The sequence below is a fragment of the Rhinolophus hipposideros genome, assembly GCF_964194185.1.
Source record: "Rhinolophus hipposideros genome assembly, chromosome: 16".
In the NCBI taxonomy this organism is placed as follows: domain Eukaryota; kingdom Metazoa; phylum Chordata; class Mammalia; order Chiroptera; family Rhinolophidae; genus Rhinolophus; species Rhinolophus hipposideros.
This window is the reverse complement of record NC_138062.1, coordinates 35540558-35568115: the sequence shown is the minus strand read 5'-3', so window position 1 is coordinate 35568115 and position 27558 is coordinate 35540558. Positions and strand designations below refer to the sequence as shown.

General features: G+C 36.3%; 1 protein-coding gene across 4 annotated transcripts; it reads right to left on the bottom strand.

Annotated features, from left to right (window-relative positions):
• Nucleotides 1–411: 411 nt before the first annotated feature.
• Nucleotides 412–25684, bottom strand: AADAT (aminoadipate aminotransferase). 4 transcript variants are annotated; one of them, XM_081076774.1, is made up of 14 exons: nucleotides 25568–25684; nucleotides 25050–25161; nucleotides 24234–24402; nucleotides 23122–23254; nucleotides 19797–19871; nucleotides 15133–15342; nucleotides 12247–12312; nucleotides 10993–11075; nucleotides 10425–10521; nucleotides 9104–9165; nucleotides 8773–8837; nucleotides 7198–7304; nucleotides 4730–4831; nucleotides 412–3562 (listed from the first exon to the last, which is right to left on the bottom strand). In XM_081076774.1, the coding sequence occupies exons 2-14, from the start codon at nucleotides 25114–25116 to the stop codon at nucleotides 3521–3523; spliced, it is 1278 nt and encodes a 425-aa protein (XP_080932900.1). In that variant the 5' UTR covers nucleotides 25117–25161; nucleotides 25568–25684; the 3' UTR covers nucleotides 412–3520. The 4 variants fall into 4 exon arrangements, with proteins under 4 accessions (XP_080932900.1, XP_080932901.1, XP_080932902.1 ...); XM_081076775.1 differs by having other exon boundaries at nucleotides 25606–25681; XM_081076776.1 differs by having other exon boundaries at nucleotides 23122–23176; nucleotides 25568–25671.
• Nucleotides 25685–27558: the final 1874 nt, after the last annotated feature.

The following is a 27558-nucleotide window of genomic DNA, read 5'->3' as shown; positions in this document are numbered from 1 at the left end:
GTAGAAGTATTATAGGGAAGCATGAAAGACTTTCTTACATGGAGAGGAGGAAATTCCTAAAGTGGGCAAATATTCAAGTTTAAATCAGAAGAGAAGTGACAATGGTTCTGTTAGGCCAATTTGAAATAGCCATACTGAATACTGCCTAGACGAGGTGTTCCAGCTGCTTCAGTTCATTGTGGACCATGAATGGTGACACCAGGGATGCCAGAAATAAACAGAGAGTGACAATGAAAAATTAAACCTATGTAATTTTTGACCAGATTCAAATTGACTTTGATTATATGGATATGACTTCCAATTTGATTTTCCATTAGAGTAGTTGCCACCCACCATCCTGAGATATATTTTTTACCATTGCCTTCAAGAACCTCTATTTATCCAACTGAAAAAAGTGTGACTAGTTGGCTTAAGATATTAAAAAAACTTTATTTTTACATTATAAAAGGGCCACGTTAATGAATATTTTGGAAATAAAGAAAAACATTACCCAACTGTTGCTTTTTTGAGAGATGTCTTTTTAGTGTTTACAGAGTTGTAATTAAAGTATAAGTACACTTGCACCTTGATCTTTCATTCCATCTGTATTCATTTTACCATAATGCTTCATAAAATGAATGATACTGCTTCCTAATGCTGTTTTAGTGGTTGTCTAAATCTTAGTTACGTGGGTGAACCATAACTGACATAACCATTTTCTTATTGCAAGAGTTTTAGTCACAAAACTTTGACCACAACCCCAGCCAGCATTTTGTTGTTTTAATTTATAATGACTATCTTTGTGTTTTTTAGTTTCTTCCATCTTTTGGGTTATTCTTTATGGTAAATGAATAGAAGTGGGGTTCCTGGTGGATGGAAAAGGTTAACTTAGCAGCTCTGAGTCATTCAAATAGGGGCACATTCCCTAGAAAGGGCTGTTTTCACGATGCCCTTAGCTGGGAACAGAACTCTGGGAATATTCTGACTGATAAGAGTGTTTTGCATGCCGTGGGGCCTGAGCCATGCTATAACAGTTTTTCCAGATGGCATATACTGACAATGTGATTTATGGTGAACACCTGCTTTCCCTCGGTGGATTCGGAGCTTCAGTAACTGCTGCCAGTCATGTAGGCACAATGGACGGACCCTCAATAAAAACCCTGGACAGCCAGGCTCAAGTGAACTTCTCTTGTTGACAAGACTCTACACTCGTTTTCACACATCATGGTGAAGGAATTACGCACATTCTGTGTGACTCGACTGGGAGGGGACCCTTGGAAGCTTCTGCCTGGTTTCCTGCAGACTTTGCCCTATGCACATGTTCCCTTTGAGATCTTACAATACTCTTTTCCTGTAATAAACTGTACCTGTGAACACCACAACTTCTGAGTCCTTGCAGGGAACCAACCCCTGGCCTGGTTGGCATTCAGTTGCCGATAATGGGTACTCCTCTAACTGGTTAAAGCAAAACGTGTTTATGATTATGTATTCTGTGGTTTCCAAAATTGTTGGAATGGCTGAGAAAGTAGACGGAGCTTCCAGGAACAATTCATCGCTAGCTCCAAAATTTCATTTTGGCAGAAGCAGAAACCACCAAATCAAGAAACTGCTTGCTGCAAAATCATGCTGCCTCAGCTATGCCAGCAAAATGGATGCCTCACTCCCCTTTTAACTCAGTTCTGAATCCAGGCATCTGAATGACAGAACGTAAATCATACCTGGGACTGTTGCTGCAGGGGCATCTCAAAATGTAGTATTTTACTTTTGCAGTGCTCAAAGACACAGGCAGGAAATTAGAATTTATGCCAAGTGAGTCAATCCACAGTACATTGTGTTAAAGACTGTAAACATTTTAATGTATCTCGATACTGCCAAGTTGCTTTCTGAAAAGGCTGGAAAAATTCCCAATGGCAGTGACAACAAGCAAGGCAGTTTTATACTGCTTTAAAAAAGTAGATTAAAAAAAAAATCCAGTAATAAGGGGCAGCCTTATCATTGCCTGTGTTCTTTCACTGCCTTTCTCTCACTCTCAGTTGTTTTTGGAAGAAACAGATTCCTATAGATTGTGCTTATAGGCAATCTCCTGCATGAAAGCTGGGGATAATAAATGAACTTATAAATCAACTATTCTATTGGTGACTTGAAAAAACAAAAAAACAAAAACAACAAACCAAGGCACTCATTTATATAGTGCATGGCTAAGCAATTTTAGTTATTGTTGAACACTACTGAATAAAGTAAGTGGACGGCTTATTTTATTTTTATTAATCTCTCTAATGTATACTTTCCTCTTTTTTCTCAGGTTCCTCATCTCAGCCCTCCTCCAGGCTCTGCGTTTCTCCACTGGTTGCTTTAGAATAACGGACTTGGGTTTCGAGACAACTGATTTGAACTCTGAGGTGAGATTTTTGTTCACAAACTTCCACTGTTGGAAGATATAACGTCTCAACTAGACGCCAGGAAAATAATAACTATCTAGGATACAGATGTTTGTATACACAAAAGATGGCATAAAGGACAAATATGTAAATTTCCTAATTTCTTAGAGCACCTTATAACTTTACAATTATTGGATCTTGGAACACTGTAGCAATTTCTTACACAGCTATGGAAAACTTATACAGGATATTTATGATACACTATTATAATGAGATCTTATTCTTTTACATGTTACAGGTATATGCACTGAAAAACATCTAAAAGGATGAATGATAAATGCTGACAGCAATTATTAAGGGGAGGAGGTGAGACAGCAAGTGGCTTTTACTTTATTTCTTATATTTCCTGGGTTGGTTGAAAATTTTAAAGTGAGCATGTGTTACTTTGTTAATCACATGGGAAAAATAAACATCTTGAAAGGTGACAAAGAAAATAATTTAAAAAGTATATCCTAAGTACCTTAAAGGTAGATTTAAATTACATAACCGGTAAGAATGTCGTTTTGTAAATTGTGTAGTATTATGAAAAGGCAGTGTAGTAAATTTTTCTATGTTTCAATCTCTCCTTAGACTTAATAGGTCTGATGCCTTCAGGTATGTTTTAGTTTCAGAATTTTATTTTAAAGAGATTTCTATGGCATAACATAAGGTCTGTGGTATTTTTATTGAAAATCATTTGTAATGGTCAAATTTTAATAATCTTTGCAACAATCTTTCATTAAAATTTCCTAAAGAATAGAAAAAAGTGCACATTATACCATTTGAACTTAATAATTTTCTTACATTTTTGAAATAATTTACTGTAAAATGTTAGTTTCAAAGAAAATTTGTGGAAAATTATAAAGCAACAACAGAGTTCTTTATAATAGAATCCCAGATAAAAATAATTTATTTTGTAAGCTGAAAATTTATCAAAAGGTATAAATGGATTATAAACATATGTTGGCAATCTGGTGCATTTAAGGGCATTTTAAAAGTTGTCTAGTTAAATAACATATTTGATGAAATCCAACCTGTTTAACATCAATGATCATTTCTTCCTGGCAAACCATAGAAATAATTTATCTGAAAAATCTATGAATACTATGAAGAGTTTGATATCTTCATAAAGATTCTTTTATAAGTTGGGCTAATCTCTGGAAGGCCTAAAACAGAAAATAGATAAAAATTAATGAAATAAGGATGCTATTTAGGAAAAGTCTGCCATAACTTTAAAAATTCAAACAAAGAATATCCATCTAAGATAGGAGTGAGATAAGACAATGAAAAATCAAGTTTAACCTTGGTCTTATCTTGGTAGGATGTCATCGATGTCATAATATATGTGGAAATAAACATATCGGAGTCCCAGAATTTTTGTTGTTGTTGTTCTTACAAGGTGATCATTTTCTATATTATCTGTACCACATATTATTTTATTTTTTCATATAATCTCTCACCTGCATATACATTCTGTATAGTTTCAATTGTCCAACTCTATTCTTATATAACAGCAGAGATAGCTTATTTAATGACATGAGAAAACAAGTAAATGATGAACACACAAAGAACCAACCCATCTGCTGGGATAAGTATAAACTTTTCCTAAGGTTAATGGCATCATTCAATTTATGGTTCTTCTTTTTAAATTCTCAGATACATAGTCTTTAGGAACTTGTTTCTTTGCTTCTTGTTACTTGATTAAAGCTAAACTTTGTGATTAATTTGAAAATATTATTCTATTTGATCCTTGCTGATATATATGATGTGTATCATATACATATATCGATAGGAAGAAAATCTCTTTCATTCTTTCATGGAAGTAACATGAACCAAAAGTACAAATTCATGAAGCCATCAGTCTCTTTCACTGAGAAAAAAAAATTATCTATCGATAGATAAATATATATATATCACCTATCTATCTATCTATCTATCTATCTATCTATCTATCTATCTATTTATCTATCTATTTTTTTCCTCGATGAAAGAGACTGATGGCTTCATGAATTTGTACTTTTGGCTCATGTTACTTAAGGAATGAAAGAAATTTTCTTCATAACGTATTGTTCAACTAACACAGTTTAGTAGGCCTGAAAACTATTCATGCAAACAATAAAATATAACTCCAACTTGGTGTCTTCATTTGTCTACAGAAATCTAGAAACAAAGTAAAATGTGTCTTTTGGTGGTAGTTCATGACTTTTTAACTGATACCTGTTTTTCAGAAACCCAAGAAGATATTAAATCATACTATAACTCACAAAATGAACACATGTACCAAAAAATAGAATTGATGTCTAGTGTTACTCTGAAGAGAACATTCTACTTACCATATCCATTTGTTCTGGAGAAGCCAAAGAGAAGGATGCTCTAAAGTAAGGGCTAGGAGTGGAGCTATCAATGTAGAAATCACTTCCAGAAACAAAGAATATCTAAGAGTTTATGGGAAATAAGTGACATAACATTAAATTAAACATAACGTAAGTGACATAATATTAAAGTAAACTAAAAGAAAATACAGGGAAATCAAATCTCAGAATGGGGATGGACTTTTTAAAACTAAAAGAAATTAAAGAAATCATAAAAGAAAAATACGTTTATATAAAAATTATAGTAAACAAAACTAAGAGAATAGAAACTGGAAAATGTTTATAATAAATATGGCAAATGCTACCTACTCCCCACATATAAAGAATGCAAACATACTGAGAAGAAAAACACTAAAATTCTAGCTTTAATGAACAAAGGGCAGGTTACCAAAGAAAATGAATTGGTACTAAACATGAAAAATGTTTAACCTAACTAGAAAAGTAATGTAAGTTCACACAATGAGGTATCCGCTTCCTGGGCATACAAATATATTCTGTTCCCCAGACTCTTTTTAGTTATATGTGGACATATGGATCCTGGCCAATGGATGTGAAGTCATGTGTGCTACTTGTAGGCCTGGCCCATACAATTCTTCCCCTGTGTGATGCGCCATGCTCTTTCCATTTTGCAGCCATCATGGAATCTACGTATTGAAGACTGAACAACAAAGAGGTGGAAGGAAGCAGGGTCTCTAAGTCGCTGCTTGGAGCAGAGTTGCCTGCAGATCACATCTTTGAAAATGTTATGTGAGTCAGAAATAATTTTTGATTGTGTTAATTCTTTGAAATTGTTATGTAATACAATCATGATACTCAAAAGCACTAAGTAACTGTTTGTTATAAATCTGGGCACCTTCTGCTAAAGTAAGATGAGTTGGGAGTGAAATGATTTGGGGCAGTCTGGGAAAAAAGATTTCAAGGCAGAAGACGGGACTTTGTGTCCTGATAAAATGAAAATCATTTCTCCTAATATAGTAGAAAAATTTGGCATATGCTAGAAGTGAGTTGTTGTTTAGGAAGTTGGAGATTATTTAGGAAAAGTAAAGGTATGTGCAACAGGAAATATGTAATAGGGAAAGAAAACTGAAAAAAAAAAAAAACTACAAGAAAATATGAAGTCTATATCCTTAGCAACAAATCAGAGACACATACAAATAGCCACTTATCAAATGTTCTTAAGATAATGGCATTGATAGAAAAGCAAAGAAAACATAAAATGGATTTATTATACTGAAATGTGTTTCTTTGAAATAAATCAGGTTAGTATTTATTAAGTATCTAACATATGCTGTTACCAGGATTTGAATGATTCATAAAGCATGAGTCCTGCCCTCCAGGAAGATGGTTAAGAGAGGATGAATGACCTCCCCAAGGGAGTGCAGCCCGAGCGCTCAAGTCCAGCCTGACAGTACCCAGGTTTAGCCTGTGGACTGCGACCTCGCTTATGCGCTAGCAGCGTACGTGGCCACCATCAACACCATCTGTCCTTTTGTACTTGCTGCTTCAAGAAAAGACTGATACTAGAAATAGATCTTAGTGTTTGCAAAAGACTGACAAACACGATAAATGAATGAATTCATGGAGAAAGGATTCTTTATATGATACATTGGAAAGCTAAACAGAAATATATTTAGGTTTCTCAACTTAAGGAAGGCCCCCGAAGGAAATCTAAGTAAGCTAATGATTTAAGTATAAAACGAGAAAAAAATAATAGAAGGACTCTCACAGGCTAATTTGAGGTGAAACAAAGCAGGCACAAACTTTTCTGTGTAATTTTAACCATGTAAAATAACTGTGCAGCTAAAACGCTAGCTATATACAAGCTCTTCAAGAAAATACATCACAAATAGTCATAAAATCTGGTGGTGAAATTATGGGCTATTTAAAAATTTTCCATTATATTTTTGTTCCTTTTGCAAGTTTGCTGCCACGAGTATGCTTTGCTTTCATAATCAAGAAAAAAACAAAACACGAAACCCTCTATTTTAAATACTAATGGCTAATACTTACCGAGCATTTACTATTTGCAAGGTCCTTTATACATATTAACTCACTTAATTATCATAGCAACCTTATGAGACAGGGATTCTCATTATTTCTACTTTACAGATAAAACTCAGGGAGGGTAACTTACCCAAAGCCACACATCCAGCAAGGGGTGGGATTCAAACCCAGGGTGTGTGGTTCCAGAGACTGTGCTCTTAGCCACTAAACTATTTAGTAGCTGAGATGAATGACTATATTCCCATTAATTTAGACCAGAAAAATAATTACATAACCCAAAAATCTATTACGATTTTAATAATAAGATAACATATCTGATATTAAAACATTATGAGTTGAGGTGCTGGGCAACAATAACTATCTCTCTTGATTTTTATTTAAGAAATTACTTTTTAAAAAAGTGTAACTCTCCCCCCCCCTTTTACCTCTTTCTTAATGGCTTTTTCTTCAATCATTTTTTTTACATCATAAATGCCCTTAACTTTAACCCATAGAAACATTCCAGCAGTAGGAGCATGCCATTCTGCCAAACCTATAAACAGAAGAAGGGAATCAGTATCTCTTGAAGCTGTTTTTGATGATATCAAATATATCGTTTAATGACATAATTGCAGTAACTATAAACTAGTATTTCCAAAAAAAGTTCCTTCAGTAATAGCATTCTTTAAAAAATATAATTTTATAAGTCCTGTAAATTGATGTTCTATGTTTTATTTCAAAAAGTAAGTGAGAGAGTGGGTGAAAGGGAGGGAGACTTGTGTGTGTATATTTACAATTTTAGTCTTAGGGTGGGACAAGAAATCTAGTAGCCTATAGCTACTTCCTTTAGTTAGAAACAAATCTAAGCCAAATATGGCTCTTTCAATTTTAGAAGAGGATTCTTCAATTCTTTCTAGATTCTTCCAGTATTTCAATTAATCCTATCATTTATGTAATAGTTTAGAAGTCCAGTGGATTGGAGTTTTTATCAGAATGTAATTAATTGTGAAAAGAAGTACTTAAACTTCAGGAATTCCAGGTATATTTGTAGGCTTTATACTTCATTGAGCATTAGGATAGAGACACCAAGGAGGAAGGATAATTATTTTGATTTTAATCATTATCTTTTTTAAAAGATGTTGATTAAAACTTTTTCTTCAACTTCACTGTACAAAAGGGTAGAATAGTACTCATCAAAAAGATAATTCTATTTTTACTAAGACTTCATAGGGAACAAGATATGACAGAAATAAGGAACTGATATATTTTGCTTTCTCTGACTCATACCAAAGGCATTTTTAATTATATAATTAAAGTCATGTAATTCATTTTGCTTCCTTTTTTTTAAACAGAAAATTAAATCTAAACCATCCTGCAATCAAATTACCAATAGATAATATTAGATAATAAGGTTAGTGATTAAAAGGCAAATCATTTGTAATGAGAATCCTCTGTAGATTGTACTATTTTGTCTTTGCATAATCTTTTTTTTTAATTTATTACGGTGACAATTGTTAGTAAAATTACATAGATTTCAGGTGTACAATTCTGTATTACATCACCTATAAATCCCATTGTGTGTTCACCACCCAGAGTCAGTTCTCCTTCCATCACCAGTCTTTGCATAATCTTGTTAGAAAAGGAGTATGTTGTTTGTTTCATAATGCCTCTACGATTTCGAGGAAAATTCTGAAATAACTCTAAAACCTTTTGAATATAGATGTTATTTAGCTTTAAGTTACTTATTGCTGGTTGATTATTAGACTAATTGGTCGATTTTTTTTAACCACAAATTCTTTGCAACAGAGAGGTAAAATAGAGATAAGTAGAAATGTGCCGGAATTTGCAGACTATTACCTCTGAGATTATTTATAATGTAATATTTTCTTAACAAGAATACTCCTCTTGTTTCTCTTCCCTCAGGATTATTAACATTAATAATATTATTTCTATGGGGTGTTTATCACCCATTTATATAGGTTCTACTGTTTATCACAGGATGGGATACATGTTCCACTCACCATTTAACCACTTGTCTGCAGATGCCAATATTGCATCCTTCTGGTTTCTATAGAAATCAATAACCCTAGAAGAAGAAACCAATGAAGGGATGTGTTTAGTACATCAACTGAGGAAACGACAAAGCTCTGCATTCTAGTCAATAAGAATCTGTTTTCTGTCTCAATGAAAATGTTGAATGCTTGTATGGGAATAAAGCATATTTATTTGACCTTTCTGGTGGTAAACTTTTCCACCATGATATTTTTTCCTTTATTGTGGAATAATTAAAAAATGAAAATTACTAAAGCAACATCCGTTTACATGTGAAACATGGAATCTAAAATACAGTACCTGTCTACATGCGCCAGGAAGCCCTCTTCTCCCCATTGGTGTAGAAGCTGTGCTACCAGAAGCTAAAAGAAATGAAACAATAACAAATGTCACGGTTCATCCTCTAATATGGGCTTTTTACCAATCATTCTTGATCACATGGAAGAAAATATAACACCATAGGAAAATATAACAAGCTGACCAAGCTTTATACACTAAGTGATTTAGAATAAATGTTAATTAAAAACAGTGACCTGGGCACCAATCAAATATTTTTATTTTAACAATAAAAACAAATTTATATAGTACTTGCTATGTGCCAGAAACTACTGTAATATATTAATATATTTTTGTTAATTTAATCTTGCAATAACCTTATCAGGCAGGTTATTATTTCAGTTTTACTGATGGGGAAACTGAGGCACAAGGGTTACGTTAACTTTCCCGAGGTCACACAGCTAGTTACAGGGCCTGGATTCATGTCAGATTGTCCAGCTCCAGGTCAATTCCATTAATTACTATACAGTACTTCCTCTCTAAATATTACACATACATATTTTATATACAGATAGTAGAAATATAAAATTATATATTTAGAGATTTTTTTTCTGTGCAAAATAGAAGTTCTAAATGTTATTCATGGATATGGAAGTTTCATTGGTAACAGGTACAACACAGAAAAGGAAGAAGTCCCAAACTTGATAAATAATGTAATGTAAAATACCAAGCAAACGTCCTAGTCTACATAAACTTTTCTATGCACTTGGAGTTCTTGGGTAGCAATTCTATCCTTAAGATCTGATTTTCAAGATTGCATTTGGGGTGGATCCAATAATGTTGCAAAGCTTGTGAGGAGATTTATAGGTTCTCCGAAATGAACTTCAGTTTAATTAGAATACATACCACACAGTGTCTTTAGGACAGGTTAGCACATGTGCAGCGACAGCACACAGTGAGTCATGAAACAGGTTTGGAATTTTCGTTCTCATTATAGATTCCAGGACATTGAAGCTCAAGTTACATTATTTCATCCAGCCCAGTTCCATTTGGTTCAGTTCAACAGTTCCTGGGCTAGATGCTAGGAATGCAAGATGAAAAGATAGCCTGGCTCTCAAGGAGCTTGGTCAATGCCACAAAATAACCGGGTTAATTTGATTCTTATTTGTCTTTTAGAGTAAGCATCTGTAGTGTCTGGTTTTCTAATTCTGTACATATTAGAACTAGAGATTCAATATCAGTGATTTCCCTCTTTGCCATCTTAATTCAGTCTTACTTGCCAACATCCATTTCTATTTTTATCAGATTTAAAACATTTTTTTTTTATTCCCTAAATAGTCCTTACCTGTGTAAAAGTGCTGGTTTGCAATGTTGAAACTTGTGTGTGTAAAACAATTCTCTCTATCAAGGGTTTTGGACCAGTGATAAACCCTATTCTCAACCTACACAAAAAAGAGAAAAGGCACAATACCAATCCTGAATTAGCAATCAATAGATGTAATTTTCCTGATTTTATTAGAAAGAGAGTTGTGACCTGGGGCAAAGGAACCGAGACATTTAAATCATTCCAATGAAACCAACTACTACTTATTTAAAATACAAATTTACATGTAAGTGTACATTTAAAACATAATGCACGTCTGACCAAGTATTTCTAAAACGTGCTCTTTCATATATGAAACCAAAAACCTGACCAGTTGCTCTACAACTTTAGATAAATGGCCAGATTTCTGTGAGTACTGGGGATGAACAGAGAAAAAAGACCTATATTCATATTAATAATTTAACTGGTGTTTTAAGGCAAGTGGTATATAAGCCTATTAAATGAGAAGAATTGCTTGGACTAAAAGATATTGAGGCACAGTCTCTGTCTCTTTTAGATCTAGCCTTAAGTTAGAGACCAAGGGTCTTACCCAGAGGAGAGGATTTTTGAAAAAGAGTCCGCTCTGATGACACGCCCGTCAACGTCCATGGAAAGAAAGGATGGTGTCCAGGGCTTGAAATGGAAAAAAAAGAAATACTGTTGGTTTGAGAACTCTGTTGGTGACTGTATAACCACTTTGTGTAGAGAATGGGAAGGGCATGGATTTGGGTAAGAGCAGCATGACTGTCTTTTCCATTACCTTTATCTCAACCTTTCAAAAAGGAATAAAGATAGAAATGCAGGTTCTTTTCTTAGTATCTGCGTGTCTTCATGACCTTTCTGCCAAAAGCAGACAGAAGGGTTTACTCATTTGGTCAAGATGCCATTATTATTAATTTAGGGAGACCTAAACCAGACATTCCTTGCAGCAAGGATTGGAATCCAGGATGAACAGATTTAGAGGAAGGATTAAAAAAAAACTTGTTTGGATGAGAGATCAACAAAGAGGAGTAGGAGCATTCAGAATTGTTTAGAGAGACAAGGCTGATCCTTAGAACTAGAAAGATAAAAACGATGAGAATGAAGATAAGAAATTTAATCAACATGACATCTTGGCTTCAATATCTACTTCAAAAGTAGATGTATATAAGAAAAGGGACCATGGTCATGTTGAGAGCGGGGCGTAGGTAGGGCAGATATGATATTCATTCAGGCAAACCACGTAGGAAAATTAATTAAGAGTTTTTCTTTTCAGTAGATTCAAAGGGGGAACCAAATCCAAGTACATGTTCCCTGAAAGCAAATAGTGTTTGATTTTGAGAAATCAGGCATTGGGAGTCTGTATCACTCCCACGGTCTAGTAGAAAAAAGTGATTATACACACATAGTGAGAAGGAACCTAAAAACCCATTCCGCTGCAGGTAAGATCTAGGATCTAATGAAAGGGACGGCAAATATATGGCATGCTGCCAGGAACGCTTTCTCTGCTGTCAGTAATGGACATCACTAATTGATCACGGCCCTCTTTCTCTTTCAGCGTGAACACAACTTCCAAATCTTCTGTTTGTCCAAATGCAATGGTACAGAGAGCCAGCTATTATTTTAAAGGTAAGTAATTTCTGGAAAGAGCCGTAATATCCACGATAAAACCAAAAGACTAGAAGTTGAAGTGGTAGCAAATTAACAATCATTTATTTAATTTCAATGTAAAGGTGGATTAGCAGCCAGGCTAAAATCAAATGCAGTGCAATAACTTACAATAATTTATCTTCTAATTGTGAAATATGTTCACATCATCACTTACCTTATTGAACTGGAGAAAATAGTAAGGATCATCTTCTATTATGAGGAAATCATATTTTCTTGCGAGCTGGAAAAGGTTCAAGTATTATATTTACTTCTTAAGAGCTGTCCCCAAATCAAAAGCATTTGGAATCATAATTCTTTGTACGCGTGCATTCAATAAGCTATTGACTGCCCATTGTCTAGACAATGAACATAAAGAGATAAGGCACTAAAGGCTCTTGTTCTCAAAGACAGAATATACATAAGCTAATGGCTAATGAACAGAAGAAATATTAGATGGGTGATTCAGAGGCTAGGCAGAACATTACAGAGGATGATGTTTGAGAGAGAGAGAGAGAGAGAGAAAGAGTGACAAAGTAGTTATTTCAAGTTGAATCACTGGGAAGCTCTTCCTGACAAGTTAACCCAAAAGCTCAGAATGGCATAAAGGAACCAGCTGTGCAAATATCATGGAAGCTTCTAGACTGAGGGATGAGCAAGAGCAAAGAGCCTTTGGATGAGAAAAAATCTTGGCATATTTAAGTGTTAGAAAGGCCAGGGTGACTGCAGTGAGTGGCTGCAACAAGGATAAGAGGGCTGAGAATAGCTGAGCAGGTCACATAGCTTTGCAAGGCAGGTAAAGGAATTGGGATTTTATTTGAACTGCAAGGGGAAGCCACTGGAGGACTGCAAACAGGAGGTCATGAGACTGGCTTTACATTTACATTTCAGCAAGGAGAGGACGTGAGTGGCTGCTGTTGGAAAAATGCTTAAAGCTCAAGGGTGGAGTGCAGCAGGGGTCAGGTGAGGAAACTGAACTCCGCAGTAGACGAGTGAGAAAAGGCAGCTGCTAGTGGAGTAGATGATGATGGTAATGATAGTGGAGAGAAATGGGTGGATTTGGATAAAGTTGTTGGTAGAGTTCACAGAATGGATTGGATGTGGGGGGAGAAGGAGGAGAGAAGGGAGAGAGAATAAAAGGTAATTGTTCATGCTGGCACAGTTTATGGAGATGGAAAATGTGTGGATTGGAGGTTTGGGGTGTGCTGGAAAAAATTCAACAGTTCTTTGTGGCCATGTTAGGTTCAAAATGCCTGTTAGACATTTATGTTGGATGTTGGATACAGAAGTCTGGAGTTCAGGGGAGAGGCATTTCCATTAGAGAATGGAATTTATAACCATAGAACCTAATGAGGCAGGCTAGGGAGAGTGTGCAAATAAGAAGAGAAACTCAGGATGGAGCCCAGGAATGTGTGAAAAATAAGAACATTTGGGTCAGTTATGGACTACATATATGAAGGTGGTCCCATAAGATTATAATGGAGCTGAAAAACCAATATGCTGCACAACTGAAACTAATATAATATTGAATGTCAACTGTAATTTAAAAATAAAAAATAATAATAAAAAGTAAACTAAAATAAAATTGAAAAAAATCCCATCACCTACTGACATGGTAGTCATCTCAACATTGTAACATATGCATTATTTATGTGTTTGTGGTGATGCTGGTGTAAACAAACTTACTGCATTGCCAGCTGTATAAAAGTATAGCACATACAGTTATGTACAGTACATGATACTTGATAATGATAAGCAACTATGGTACTGGTTTATGTATTTACTATACTTTTTATTACTATTTTAGAGTGTTTTTCTCTCTCTCTCTATATATATATGTATATATATATATATATATATATACATATATATATATATATAAAAGTTCTGCTGTAAAATGGTATGTGGTGTTACACTGCCCCAGCCTCATACATCTCGTGTTCACCTTGTCTTTTGAAAGCATCATTTTCTCTTGTGCTTGATTTAATTTCATGTCATTTTGTACAGTAACATCTGCGCAGGCTTGTGGCCTGGGAGCAACAGGCTATACCAAATAGTCATACCATGCCGGTTTGTGCAAATACACTACAATGTTAGCATGACTACGAAATTGCCTAATAACACATTTCTCAGAAAGTATCTGTCATTAAAAAGATGCATGACTATATATATACATATATACAGACTATATAGATATATAGAGTATATATAGTATATTATATATATTATATTTTACATACGGTGCATATATTATATGTACTAGACATACACACACGCACACACACATACACAGCAGATCCTTGAATAATGTTGTTTCATTATTATGTTGATGAGATACTGTAGGAACGTAACTCTTGTTTATATCAATTAGGCTGTGGGAAAATTGGTTTTGTTATAAGTCATTTTGTTTAAAGTTGCAGAACCTGTTGATGTTAAGTGAGGACTTACTATGTGTGTGTGTGTATATATATAAATATATATATATGCATATATATGCAAAATGAGTAAAAGTAACTGTTTGAAATCTCTCTTATGATTCTCTTTTGCAAGAAGTCACATTTCTCTCATTTTTCAAAGATTTCTGTATAACTCCATATTTGTTTAACATTTTAAAAAATTGCTCATGGTGAAAAACTTAGGCACCATAGTCAGGTACCTAAAAGAGACTTTACAAAAGGAACATGCTTTTTTATTTTCAAAGAATTTCTTTTTAACCTGAAATGACAAAGAATAAGAAAGACAAGTTGAAAAATACAAACATAAAATAGTGAAAATCAAACTTGGGTTCAAATATTAAATAACCCCATATCATTTAACATGAGTCCAAGAATGCTATTTCTTTTTATGAAAATATCAAAGGGAAAGAAAAATCTCATAGTTAACAAAGGATTAGTAATTTTCTTGTGTTTAAATTAGAAGCCTTGGCATAGATGACTTCCTTTTATTAAAAATCATTTTCCTTGAAAGTAAGAGGCTAATAAGAAAGGGAACTTGCCCAGCATTCTTTTAAAACAATTTAAAAAGAATCAAGAACAAAGCCACAATGCACATATTTTTAAAATACCTCATAGATTTCCTTTTTGCGGTTACTTGTTAATGAGTTTCCGGTAGGGTTGTTGCCATTTGGGACAGTATAAAGACATTTCGGGGTGTTTTTCTGGGGGTTCTTTGAATCTTCTGGTTTCCATCTGGAAAGTACTTCTTTGAGGGACTCTGGAATAATCCCATATCCATCACTGGGAACATTAATAATGTTGCAGCCCAGTGGTAGCAACTGTTGAGGATAAGAGAAAAAAGAAAGCCCAAGATTCAGACATGATTACAAAATGTAAATGTCACTGATTCTTCTTATGCCTTTACACATATAAGCCGAGGGTTGAGATTGCATATTCTAATTCTGTTGTTGCCCTGGGGTAGATTCTGTTATAGTTCAAAAATATCCCCTGTCAATTCCCAGGGGAGGGATCATATTTCCTCAGGCTTGGCCATGTGTCTTGTTCTGGCCAATAGATTGTGAGCAGAAGGATGTGTGTTCCTTCTAAACGGAAGCTTTACAATCTAGCTTGCAGTTCTTTATTTCTCTTTTCCCTCTGCTCTAAGACTCACAATAGTGCAAAACGAGGCAGCTCTGTCACCTTGGGGCTTGGGATGCAGATGACACGGAATAGAGCTGTGGCTACCTTGCAGTAGATATGTAGTGTGAGAGAGAAGTAAGCCTTTGTAGCTGTAAGCCACTGAGATATTAGGGTCACTTGTTAAGTAAGGCGACCTAGCCTCTTTGGACTGAATTATCTTTATAAGTATAAGGAGAAGAGGTTCACAAAGTAGGTGTTTGTTAATAAATGTCTTTTTGACACAGTAAATTAATCCTATAATGCATTCGTCATGCTAATACATAAACTGGTTACGAGTGGAGGTGATATTCAAAATATTTCACAAGTGGTGTAGCCTGGATACAGTTGCAGGCTGGAAGGGGGTCCTGGAGGCCCCCTGCCATGTCAGCATTAATTCTGTCTCATGGGAGGTTCAGGGTGGTCTTAGGAGAGAGGTTAGAAAAGCCAGGGTGCTGGCCGGGCACTAAGGGGGATCAGGGCAGCTCTTACCAAAGAGTGTGGAAGTATTTCAATATTTTACCAATTGCTACGGCTGAACTGGCAAGTAGTGGCCTTGCTTATAGACATAATTGTATAAAAATCTTGTGGAATCTTATTCTGGGATGAAAACACTTGTAAAAAAAAAATCAGAACTTAAGAAATAACAATAATTGAGTGAGGTTCTCAGAAAAAAAGAATTCAAAAGATAAGCAAACACTGTTTTTAGCAGTCACATGTAGAATCATGCACTAAGTGGGGATAATTCAGACCCTACTTTTTTAAAAGGTCTTAGATGGAAGGACACTGAAATTTGGGTGGTGAGCACACAATGCCATATACAGAGGATGAATTATGGAATTGTACACTTGAAACCTAGATAATGTTATCAACCAATGTTACCTCAATAAATTTAATTTAAAAATAAATGGTCTTAGACTTAAAAAGCACATCTACAATGAATAGAACAACTAAATATTGGTCTATGAAATAAATACATATCTCCTATTGGCTTATTTCCTCATAGCTTGGCACATAGCTTCTGTTTGGGTATGTGAAAATGTTGTCTTGTGTGTATGCATGTTGTTTATGTAGACACAGGTTTTATACTCATAGGCATTATGTAATCGTAAGTCTTAGGCATTTAGGAAAATAATAATTAGTATCTAATCATTAGGAAAAAGCAATTATTTTATTTTAGTTTTTTAACTGTGGTAAAAAACATATAAGAAAACTTTTGCCATTTTAAAGTGTACAATTCATTGGCATTAATTACATTCACAGTATGTACACCCATCATCACTATCAATTTCCAAAACCTTTTCATCACCCCAAATGGAAACTCTGTACCCATTAAGCAATAGCCCCCCTACCCCAGTGCTCCCTCTCCCAGGCCATTGTTAACCTCTAATCTACTTTGTGTCTCTATGAATTTACTTGGTCTAGATATTGATATAAGTGGGATTATATAATACTTGTTCTTTTGTGTCTGTCTGGCTTCTTTCATTTGGCATAATGTTTTCAAGGTTTATCCATGTTGTAGCATGTATCAGATCTTTGTTCCTTTTTGCAGCTGAATAGTATTCCATTGTATGTATATAGTACATTTTGTTTATTCATTCACCCGTTGGGTTGCTCCCACCTTTTGGCTACTGTGAATAATGCTATAGTGAACATTTGTGTTCCTGTCTGCGTCTGTTTCCAATTCTTTTTGATATGTACTAGGAGTGGAATTGGTGAGTCACACGGTAATTCTGTTTAATTGTTTGAGGAACTGACAAGTTGTTTTCCACATTGGCTGCACCATTTTCCATTTTTACGAGCAATGTACAAAGGTTCTGATTTCTCCACATATTCACCAACATTTTCTATGTTCCATTAAAAAATAATAATAATAGTCATCCTAGTAGGTGTGAAGTAGTATCTCCTCGTGGTTTTAGTCTTCATTTCTCTATTGACTAATGATGTTGAGTATCTTTTCATGTGCTTATTGGTTATTTGTATATCTTCTTTGGAGAAATATCTATGTAAGACGTTTGTCTATTTTTAAGTTAGGTTGTTTGTCCTTTGTTGGGTTATAGGTCTTTTTATATTCTGGATATTAAGCCCTTATCAGACATAAGTATGCAAATATTTCTTCCCATTCCTTAAGAGGTCTTTTTACTTCTTCATAATGTCCTTTGATGTTCAAAAGTTTCAATTTTTGATAAAGTCCAATTTATTTATTTATTTTTGTCGTTGTTGCTTGCATTTTTAGTATTATATCTAAGAACTTAGTGCCAAATCCAAGGTCAAGAAGATTTGCCCTTCCGTTTTCTAAAAGTTTATAGTTATAGCTCTTACATTTACGTGTTTGATCTATTTTGAGTTAAATTTCTATCTGCTGTGAGGAAGGGTCCCATTTCTTTCTTTTGCATGTGGAAATCCAGTTGTCCCAGAACAATTTGTTGAGAGACTATTCTTTTCCTATTGAATGGCTATGGTATCTTTGTCAAAATCAACTGGCCACTGATCTATTGGTTTATTTCTGGACTCTTGATTCTATTCATTGGAATACATATTATATATATAATATGTATATATATATATATATATGTATATATATATATAATATATATGTGTGTGTATATATATGTGTGTGTGTATATATAAAGATATATACATATCTTTATGCCAATACCGTACTGTTTTGATTACTGAAGCTTGCAGTTGGTTTTGAAATTGGAAGTGTGAGTCCTACACCTTTGTCCTTTTTTAAAATTGTATGGCTATTAGGGCTCCTTCTAATCCTATATGAATTTGAAGATTAGTTTTTCTATTTCTGTAAAAAAGGCAATTGGAATTTTGATAGCAACTGCTCTTGCTCTGTAGATTGCTTTGGTAGTATTAACATCTTAAAAATATTACGTCTTTCCATTTGTTTGAGTCTTCTTTAATTTCTTTCAGAAATGCTTTATAATTTTTAATGTACAAGTCTTTTACCTTCTTCGTTAGATATATTCCCAGATGTTTCATTCTTTGGATGCTACTGTAAATGACTGTTTTCTTAATTTCCTTTTCAGATTGTTCATTGGAAAAAGCAATCTTTATATTATCAATTTTATCCCCACTTAGGAGTGTTGAGAAAATATGCCTCTCATTAAGACTAGCTAGTTGCTTTATATATAGATTTTTACAAAGATAATATGAAATTTGAATAAAAAAGAATCCATGAGTTTAGAATCAAGAACATAGAGGTCATCTCACTCAATTCCCCTACTTTAGGCTAGAATTACTTTTATAATATTTGTGTTGGGTTGCAATCAAGGGGAACTCTGAGCATCTGCAGTGATGTGCAATGTTTTATCTCCTCAGGGAGTCAGGTCACACCGATGGTTAGAAAGTTGTTGAATTGATATTGTTGCCCTTGGGTTTCCAACCTTTAGTTCCAGTTCTCTCAACCTAAGAACATGCATAAACAGATCTAATTCCTCTGTCACATGGCTAACTTTATATTTGAGGACAATTCTCATGTTTACTAAGTCTCCTCTTTAGGGGGAGAACAGCCGTAGTTCCTAAAACCATTCATTATATGGTATGGTTTCATTTCCTGTTCACTCTGATTACTCTGACTGCTCCAGTGTGTGAACATATCTATCCTACAGTATTGTGCCCCAAACAAACCTAATTCTCAGCGGTGTGTTCTGACCAGTGCACAGCAGAGCCAGATAATCAGCTCCTTCTTTCTGGTTATTATAGTCCCATTACCTTAACACTGGAATGGAAAGTCCTCCTTATACCATATTAGTTTGCAGCTGTATTAAATTGGCATATAACATGATTATACTTAAGCATGTGGTAATTAAAAATGGTAATGAAAAAAATAAATTGTAAATTGTCACATGTCAAGTGAAATATTAAGAAAACTAGACATGATTTTTCACAACCTAATTTTAACACGTATGCATCTAAACTTGGTAAAAAGAAATGTACAAAGAAGAGGGTACATTTAACATAGTTTGTATATATCATTTAAGATTCTCCTGTTTACAGATGAAAGATGCCATTTTATTTTTCAATGGACAGATGATTCTAAAGGTGCAGTGGGTTATTCTTATTTATTATAAGAGGATTGCCTTTTGTAGAAATGTATACTCACAGCTTGAAGTGTTCCTGAATAAGCAGGTTCATTTAGGAGGATATTATCTCCGCGATTAATGATCATTTCAAACACCTAACAAAAGAAACATAGGTTAGCTTGAATAGTATTGTTTCTATTCTTGGAACCCCCTTTTTAAAAAATTTGAGCTCACTAGAATTCCAGAGTAGGAGTTGGGAAATATTCTATAAAGTACATATTTTGTAGGCCTTGTGTTTCTAGTGCAAACACTTCTCTCTGTCTCTATAGTGGGAAAGAGCCATAGACAATATGTAAAACAACGGGTGGGGCTGAGTTCCAATAAAATTCTATTTACAAAATCAGATGAAGGCTGGAATTATCTCTCAAGCCACAGTTTGTCAATCTCTGTTCTAGGGTTAGATGAAAAAGCTAACATAACTGGTTTGGTTCCTAAAATTCATTTTCTTTTGTTCCTTTTTTGAAAACATATTAAATATTTACTACAAGCCAGGCCTGTATAAGGTATGAAGATAAAATGATGAGCATAATGGCATGGTTTTTACCCTCACGGAGGTAACAGTCCACCAGAAAAGCTAGACAATAATCATATAATTACTAAAATTATATGTATATTTAAAAACAGTGATAAATGCTATTAAGTATAGATGCAGAATGTTGTAAGAACTCATCATTGTAGGAGAAGTTGGGCATACGGGAAACTCAGGGCATTCAGAGAATGTTTCCCTGAGAAAGTGAGGAGTTGGGGTAGGGGGTGACAGTAGGTATGTTTTGAGACACTGAAAGAGTTCTGTGGCTTGAAGCAGAGTATAAAGGGAGAGTGAAGTGAGATCAGACAAAAGTGGGCAGAGGCCATACCATGCAGGCATTTGGGCCAATGAGGCCAGTAAGAATTTTAAGTAGAGAATGGGAATGAGGCGTCACATTATCAGATATCCCTTTAGAAAAGATCATTCTGGCTCCAAATGAAAGAAGGAAAAGAGGAATGAGACTACACGTGTAAAGTTTGGAAAGTGTTTATGATTATTTGGGACAGATAATGGTAGCCTGAACTAGTGTGATGATGGTTGGATTGGAGAGGAGAACTGGAAGGTATTTAGGAAATCAAAACCCACAGAACATAATTGTGGACTATAGGGGAGTGAGGAAGAGCAGGTGTAAGGAATGACTCCTAGATTTCTGGCTACGGAACTAGACAGACCATGAAAACGGTGCCATTCACTGAAGAGCAGACCCAAAACATTGTCCATGTCTGAGGGAGAAGAGGACAAGTGTGTTTTGGTTTGAGATGCCTTCAAAACATCTTGTCCACAGATGGACAAATGGATTTAGAAGGAGCTTGGAAGTTACCAGCATATGATCAATCACAGGGGTATGAATGGAAGTACCCAGGGAGAGTGCATAGATTAAGGGGAGAAGAGGTTTGAGGCCTGAGCCTTGAGGAACTCCAACAAATAATAGTTGTGTGGAGGAGGCCAGTGCCATGGAGGCCGAGCAAATGGGCCAGAGGTGCCCAGTGTGGTACAGAGAGGGCCAGAGGAGGAGAGTGTTTCACAAACAATGGGGAGGTCCATAATGGTAAAGGATATTTAGAAGTCCAGGAAGACAAGGCTTGACAAATCTTAGATTTTGTAGACAATATGATGTGACCGACATCAATAGAGCCAGGCAATAGATATTTCCAGCCTAATCAAAGGAGTCTATTATGACTAAATTTTACGTAAGTCACAGAATATTCCACTCTTACCCTGTGATGTTTCACAATCCCCAGGTCAAGCCTCTATTTCCTATTATTTTAACAACCTACATCTCATGAGAAACAGTACAGACATTATCGATTGAGAGGGAAGATAATACTTTTGTTTACTGATTTGGCCTAGGATGTTCAATATACCTTTTCCCTATTAGCGTTTGGTATTTTATGATAAACAGTATCCTCCTCTGAAGAGTTTCTCATTGATTTGGGTTTTATAGGATGTCCTCCGACTAAACAAATTACTTGGGTGGCATGTGTATTATCAACAGATAAAATGAAAACTGAATTACATAAATTTTCATGTCAATTAGGGGACATGAGAATGTCAAATATTTTAAATGAAGAGGAGGGATGTTTATTATCTGGCAGCACTGTTTAATAGATGGAGACAGAAACACAACCACCTAAAATGATACCTATCCTGGAGAACAAAGTGGAAGAAATATTAAACCAGATTCCCTCTAATAAGCACATCTATAAATAAGTGAGTTATTGATGTATTTGGCCATCTAGTCTATCTTCCTTCTTTCATTTTACTGATGTTGTGATAAAGAAGACTTCGTCTTCAGCATCTTTCTGGAAAACAAAGCTCATAGTATACTTTCTTAAGAATTTAATTGAAAAAACTTTTTTATATTAGTCTGTGAAATCACAAATGTGTCTCTTCAAGCAATAAACAGTAGCTAATTATTTTATTTTCCTAATTAAATAAAGAGGGAGGAAAATTATACAGATTCTTATTTCTTCCATACATTATTTCTGTAGTAATAATTTAACAAAAATTCATTAAAGTTAAGCAGATTAATACTTTTACATTTACATAAGAATGAAGAAAAATAAAGCTACATTGGTTTAAAATAAGAGTCATATTTTAATCAGGATGTGAAGACTGAATGGATATAGAAAATCTTTATTCTGGACTAACTATTCATGAAAAAGAAAGAGAAGAAAAATGATGAAACTGAGAACCATAAGTGTAGTGTCTTTATTGTGGGAACCACCCAGTGGTAGTTCCTGGAACCAGGAGAGAGGCAGATGGAATAATCGAGAGGAGAGAGAAAGAACCCCGAGGAAAGTCACAAATGCAGACCTACTCACATACATAGATGTAGAGAAATCCAGCCAAAAGTGAGACAAGAGACAAGCAGGAGGGACCACAGATGATTCCACAAGCAGACACACAAAGGAATTACATTTCATCTGAGGAGTACTGAGATATGCCTTCTAAAGAATTTAAAAGTTATACTGAAATTTCATAACTAAAATAATATAAATCAAAATGTAATATGAATCTTTGAGCCAGATGAAATTAAGTAGTGCTCACAAAGCTTCTGGTAGGTGTTGAGTAGCCCCTCAATGGGAATCTTGTTTGAATCACTCATAGCTCTGGGTCATTGACCACATGACCTATGTTTAAGAAAAATCAGATTGGTGAATGTCTTCAAGTTCCCTGTTTATAATTCTAGGTAAAGACAAGAAAGACTATCAGTAACTGACAAAACATGATCCTCTTGTTCGTCAGTGAGAGATGACTGTATTTATGAACAAATTTGATTTTTAACGTGGGGTACCCTTTCCTTTCAGTCTTACCTTACAAAGACCTTCTTGGCTTCCAGATGTAACACATATGTCCATTTGTCCTTGGCTGGATGGATAATGGATGGTGGGAGGATTATGCAATTTTACTTGTAACTGTTTTAGCCAGGACAACAGCTCTGGGATTCTAAAGCATAAAATGTATTTTCAAATAGTAGTAAAAATCATACTAAGAGAGGAATTAAATGGTAGGTTTATACCAGGTACTTTATATAGTCAATTTTAAAATCCTCAAACACTTTTTGCCAATATTAATATCCCTATGTAAATGAGAAGGCAATAGAGTTAGAGATTAAGAAATTCACATAAAGTCAATCAGCCAACGATTAAATAATTTGAGATTTCGATCTACATCTTTTTTATTCCAAAGCCTACAGTCTTTATTTTACATTAGAGCACTCACTGCATAACTGATTCTTTATTCTCCTTAGGAATATTTCCATAGGCTACCTACAAGTCCAGGCTCAAAAAGCACTTTGTATCCTGGAAAGAAAAGCCTATGTATATGTCACATGTAATTCATATATGCATAACATGTATTATATTTCAATATACTTTTCAATCACAGAACAGAGAAGGCTTTAATAAAGTATAATTTATAGACACTGTATAAATTATCCTTTATCACTGGAAGAAGATTAGCTAAGGAATATCTTAAGGGGTGTGTGTTCTAGCTTGCCTTTAAGAATTAGACATCTGAACTGAGGGCAACATATTCACATGGCTGCCTATTTAGAAAGGGAATGTAATTCTTAGAAAATTGCCCTGACTTAAAATTGCTACTTCCTGGATCATCCTTTACCTCCCTTCTCCGAACCAGCTTCTTCACCTAGCTATCGTCTCATTTTTTTCAGTCTCAACTCAAATGGTACTTCCTTCCAGAAGCCTTCTCTGGCTCTCCTGGTCATGTAAGAGTGAGAAGCAGTCCCTGAAGAGTGTCAAGCCCTCAATATCCCTGTTCCTCTTAATTATTCTTTGAAAACTCTTCCCCAAACTGTCCTAATTGGTAAGTGCCCAGTTTAAAAAAAAACACACAAGTCACTTTATCAAATGGCTTTAGAATATTGCTCCTAAAATGAGCCAAGAAAATTATGTTATCTAGTTACCCAGCACTTGGAGAATACTGAAGTGCTCTTTTCATCACCTCTTCATCAAACTGGATGGTGTTTCCTTGTTTTGTGGTGATAACAGCAGTCTTAAAAGGGAACATGTTTGGATTTGGTGATCCAGTAGCCAAGGAGATGACCGATTTCGGTGCCTTGCTCAGTATGTCAGCTACAATACGGAAGAGAAGAAACACTTTCACCGAAGACTTTTCTAAACAGAGATAGTTTAGTATGTTGCATTATAGTCAATAAGACCTTAAGGTTTAACAATATCTAGTGATAGGATGCTAAATAAAATAAACATAAAATAACTTTTTCTGGACCTACCTCACTGGTGGGTGAACTACGGAATGGCGATGTCCAACTAAGAAGGCAGTGGTCAGGCAGATGCGCAAAGGGCCACAGTAACAGAAAACCCTCCTTCATTTAGCCCCGCCCTGCTTGTCAAGCTACAAGGCTCCCCCCTTTCTCTGCCATTTGCCAAGCCCTGCCCACGCCCCACCCATCGGCACTCTGTGCCTACCCCCTACTCTTGTCACAGAAACTTTTTTAGACAGCACTCTCTCTCTCTTTCCAGGGACCTGGCCCCCAACAGCCCGTGCCTCTCCGTTACTGCTCCTATTACACTGAAACAGAGAGAACCGATTCCCCGCCTTCTGTTCATGTTTGCACGCCTAGCCGGGCTCAGTGAACGTTCACACTTGAATGAATGATGGCAAGCAAGTGCTGACCAGCCGGCACCGCCCTGCGAAGCTCTGCGAGGACCACCTTCCCTCCCCCGCTCCCCGGGAGGAGGGGCGCTGCCCCAGCACTCACCCCAGATTCGTATGGGAGAAGGCTTTCTTGCTGCGCTCGTCGCCGTGAGGAACCGTGCGTAATTCATGTCTCTGATACCCAAGCACCAAGCACCTTCTTCAGCAGGTGTAGGCTAGAACAACCGAATGGCCGCGTCAAGTATTGCCTCCGCACTCTGCAAACGCCACCTTAGTGGCCCCCCCGGCTGCGTGTAGGTTCTAGAGCGCAGGGCTGGGGGAGAGCCGCCGAATTTCCCCGGCTGGAGGCGGCGCTGCGTGCCTGGCTCCTGAACCGGCCTGGGGCGCGTGGTAAGACTAGCGAAATCCACCGGCGGAGGGAGGGTCCACTCCTCCCCTCCCCCGAGCCCGCGCCCCACGTGTTCAGGCCGCGGGCGGCGGAGGCCGGGTTGGCCTCGCCGCGCCCCCTCCCGCCCCGCAGCGCAGCCTATAGCTGCGGGCCTCGCGTGTCTCCCCGCCCCGGGTCATCGCCCTCGGAGCACGGCGCTTGGGGTGAGGGCGCGCCGCGTGGCAGCTGCAGACCTGTGCCAGTGCTTGAATCAATTCAAAGCGAGTACAACCTTGCAGCTGGAAGCCACCGCCACGGAGCTTCCTAGGAGGCCTACACCGGCGCGGGTACTGAGATCTTGCCCAGGGACTAGTGGGGGTGGGGCCTGGAATTTCACCGCGATCCTAATCCGAGGGTACCATCTGGCGGCTGCTTTGGTCCATTGCAGCGGGCTCCCTCAACTGCATTCAGGCTGGCGCTGTCCGGAGCTTTCCATACGCTGGTGGTTACCTGGCCGCTGGTGATGCAGGCAGCGCCTCTTATCCCTCTGACCACTGTTGTGTAAGATACTCCTCCTTTCATAATACAACCATAGGCACTATTCTGCGAAGTCAACAAGGCGACCCTGATGATTTCCAATGTCGCTTTCTCCAAGGTCTGAGCCTTTTAGAGTGAGGTTTGAGTGTTGAGAGAAATTTTCAAGAATCATTCTGACGGTCTCCTTAAATTTGAGTGTCTCCCTTCCCCTTGAATTTTCTGACCATTCATTATGGACCTAAGTTGGAAGTATATCTCCAAAGAGATCCATCGCTTTAGGTCTAGCACCATGCTCTTTTTTTTCTTACAGAAAAATCCTCCCCACCTTCCACCCTCCACCTCACACCCCGTTTTCTCTGTGATTTCTCCTTCCTCAATCACCAACATGGAATGCACCGGGCTCCCTGTGAGCACTTAGTGAGAGATGATTTTTGAGACAATCTCTCTTTGTTATCCTTAAATGGGTATAAAAGAGCCATTTGTTTTTTAACAAATTCAAAACTGGATCCATTCATTCATTCAGTAAACATTTATTGAGTACTTCCTGGATGAGTATTGGCACACTGCCAAAGGGCTCTCTTCCAGATATAAATAGATTGGTCCAGATAAGACCTAGATCACTGCTCTCATCTAGGTCCTGACAGCAGAAGGATGAGATAACCCAGTGAAATCTTGAAGCCAGCAACTAAGTAACAAGGGAGTATCATTAGCAAAGCTGCTAGAAGCCCAAGTGGCAGTCGAGTTCTGGATTCAGAGACTTGAAGTGGTTTAAGTCCCACTTGATATACCAGTTGGGTATCTTGGAACAAGTTACTTAATCTTTCTGTGTATCAATTTTCCCACAGGGCTGTTGTTAGCAGGATTAAATGAGATAATCTATGTTAAACTCATTAGCACACTATGAAAGCACTCAGTGAACATTAGCTGTCTTTATGAGTGGTAACAATGCTTTTAGCAAAATTGAAGGACTCAGCCTCCAAATGTTATTAGATAGAGGAAACTAAGTGGCAACTTTTAAGGCAAAGTGTGTCTTTAGTTATAGCACATATACAATTAAGGATATTTTTGAGATTGTCTGTTTAAAAAAGGGTTGCCTTTGAATGTTTCTAGAAATTATCTTAAGAAGCTCTAAAACACACCTAAAAAGTTATAGACCAAGGTTAATTATGAAATGTAACTAGAAATGTTGAGGTACTAGAGACTAAAGGCCTTTTAATTTTTATTTTATTTTATTTTTACTGTAGTTAGGATGGTTCCTTCAGGTACTTAATACAAATTTAAACTTCTTCCCTTTGGTAGGAAGAACCTATTTGGTGAAAGGAGTTTGAAGTTCTGGGCCAAGAAAAACACTAAACATTAGCCTTTACAACCACATTCATGCACAAGTCTTTTATTCTTACAATATTTATTACAGACATTTTTTTAAAATGTAGAATTCATTTTTCTTCCCTTGTCAATCAGTGGTAACAAAATTAAGGGAACCAAAACTAAAGAGATTTAAATCCATCAAGTCATAAGATGTAGCTTCTCAACCTTGGCCTGCCCTGGAGTTGGAGGTTGAAGGTGCTGATTAATTATAAGGTGTGTAATGATTTATACTAGGTAGAGAGGCAGAGAAGTAGCCCATCAGGGCAGGCTAATGGAATGCAGGAGACCTGAGGGTTGTGTTTAGAAAATGCAAGACAAAAAATGTCCACGGTGGTAGGAA

Excerpts from the sequence above, each read along its gene's own strand:
- AADAT (XM_081076774.1), bottom strand. The coding sequence starts at position 25,116 with ATGAATTACGCACGGTTCCTCACGGCGACGAGCGCAGCAAGAAAGCCT. Across the intron at positions 15,343-19,796 it reads ATTCAGGAACACTTCAAGCT|TTGCTACCACTGGGCTGCAA; the intron begins GTGAGTATACAT and ends TATCCTCAACAG. Across the intron at positions 9,166-10,424 it reads AAACCAGCACTTTTACACAG|CTTCTGGTAGCACAGCTTCT; the intron begins GTAAGGACTATT and ends CATTTCTTTTAG.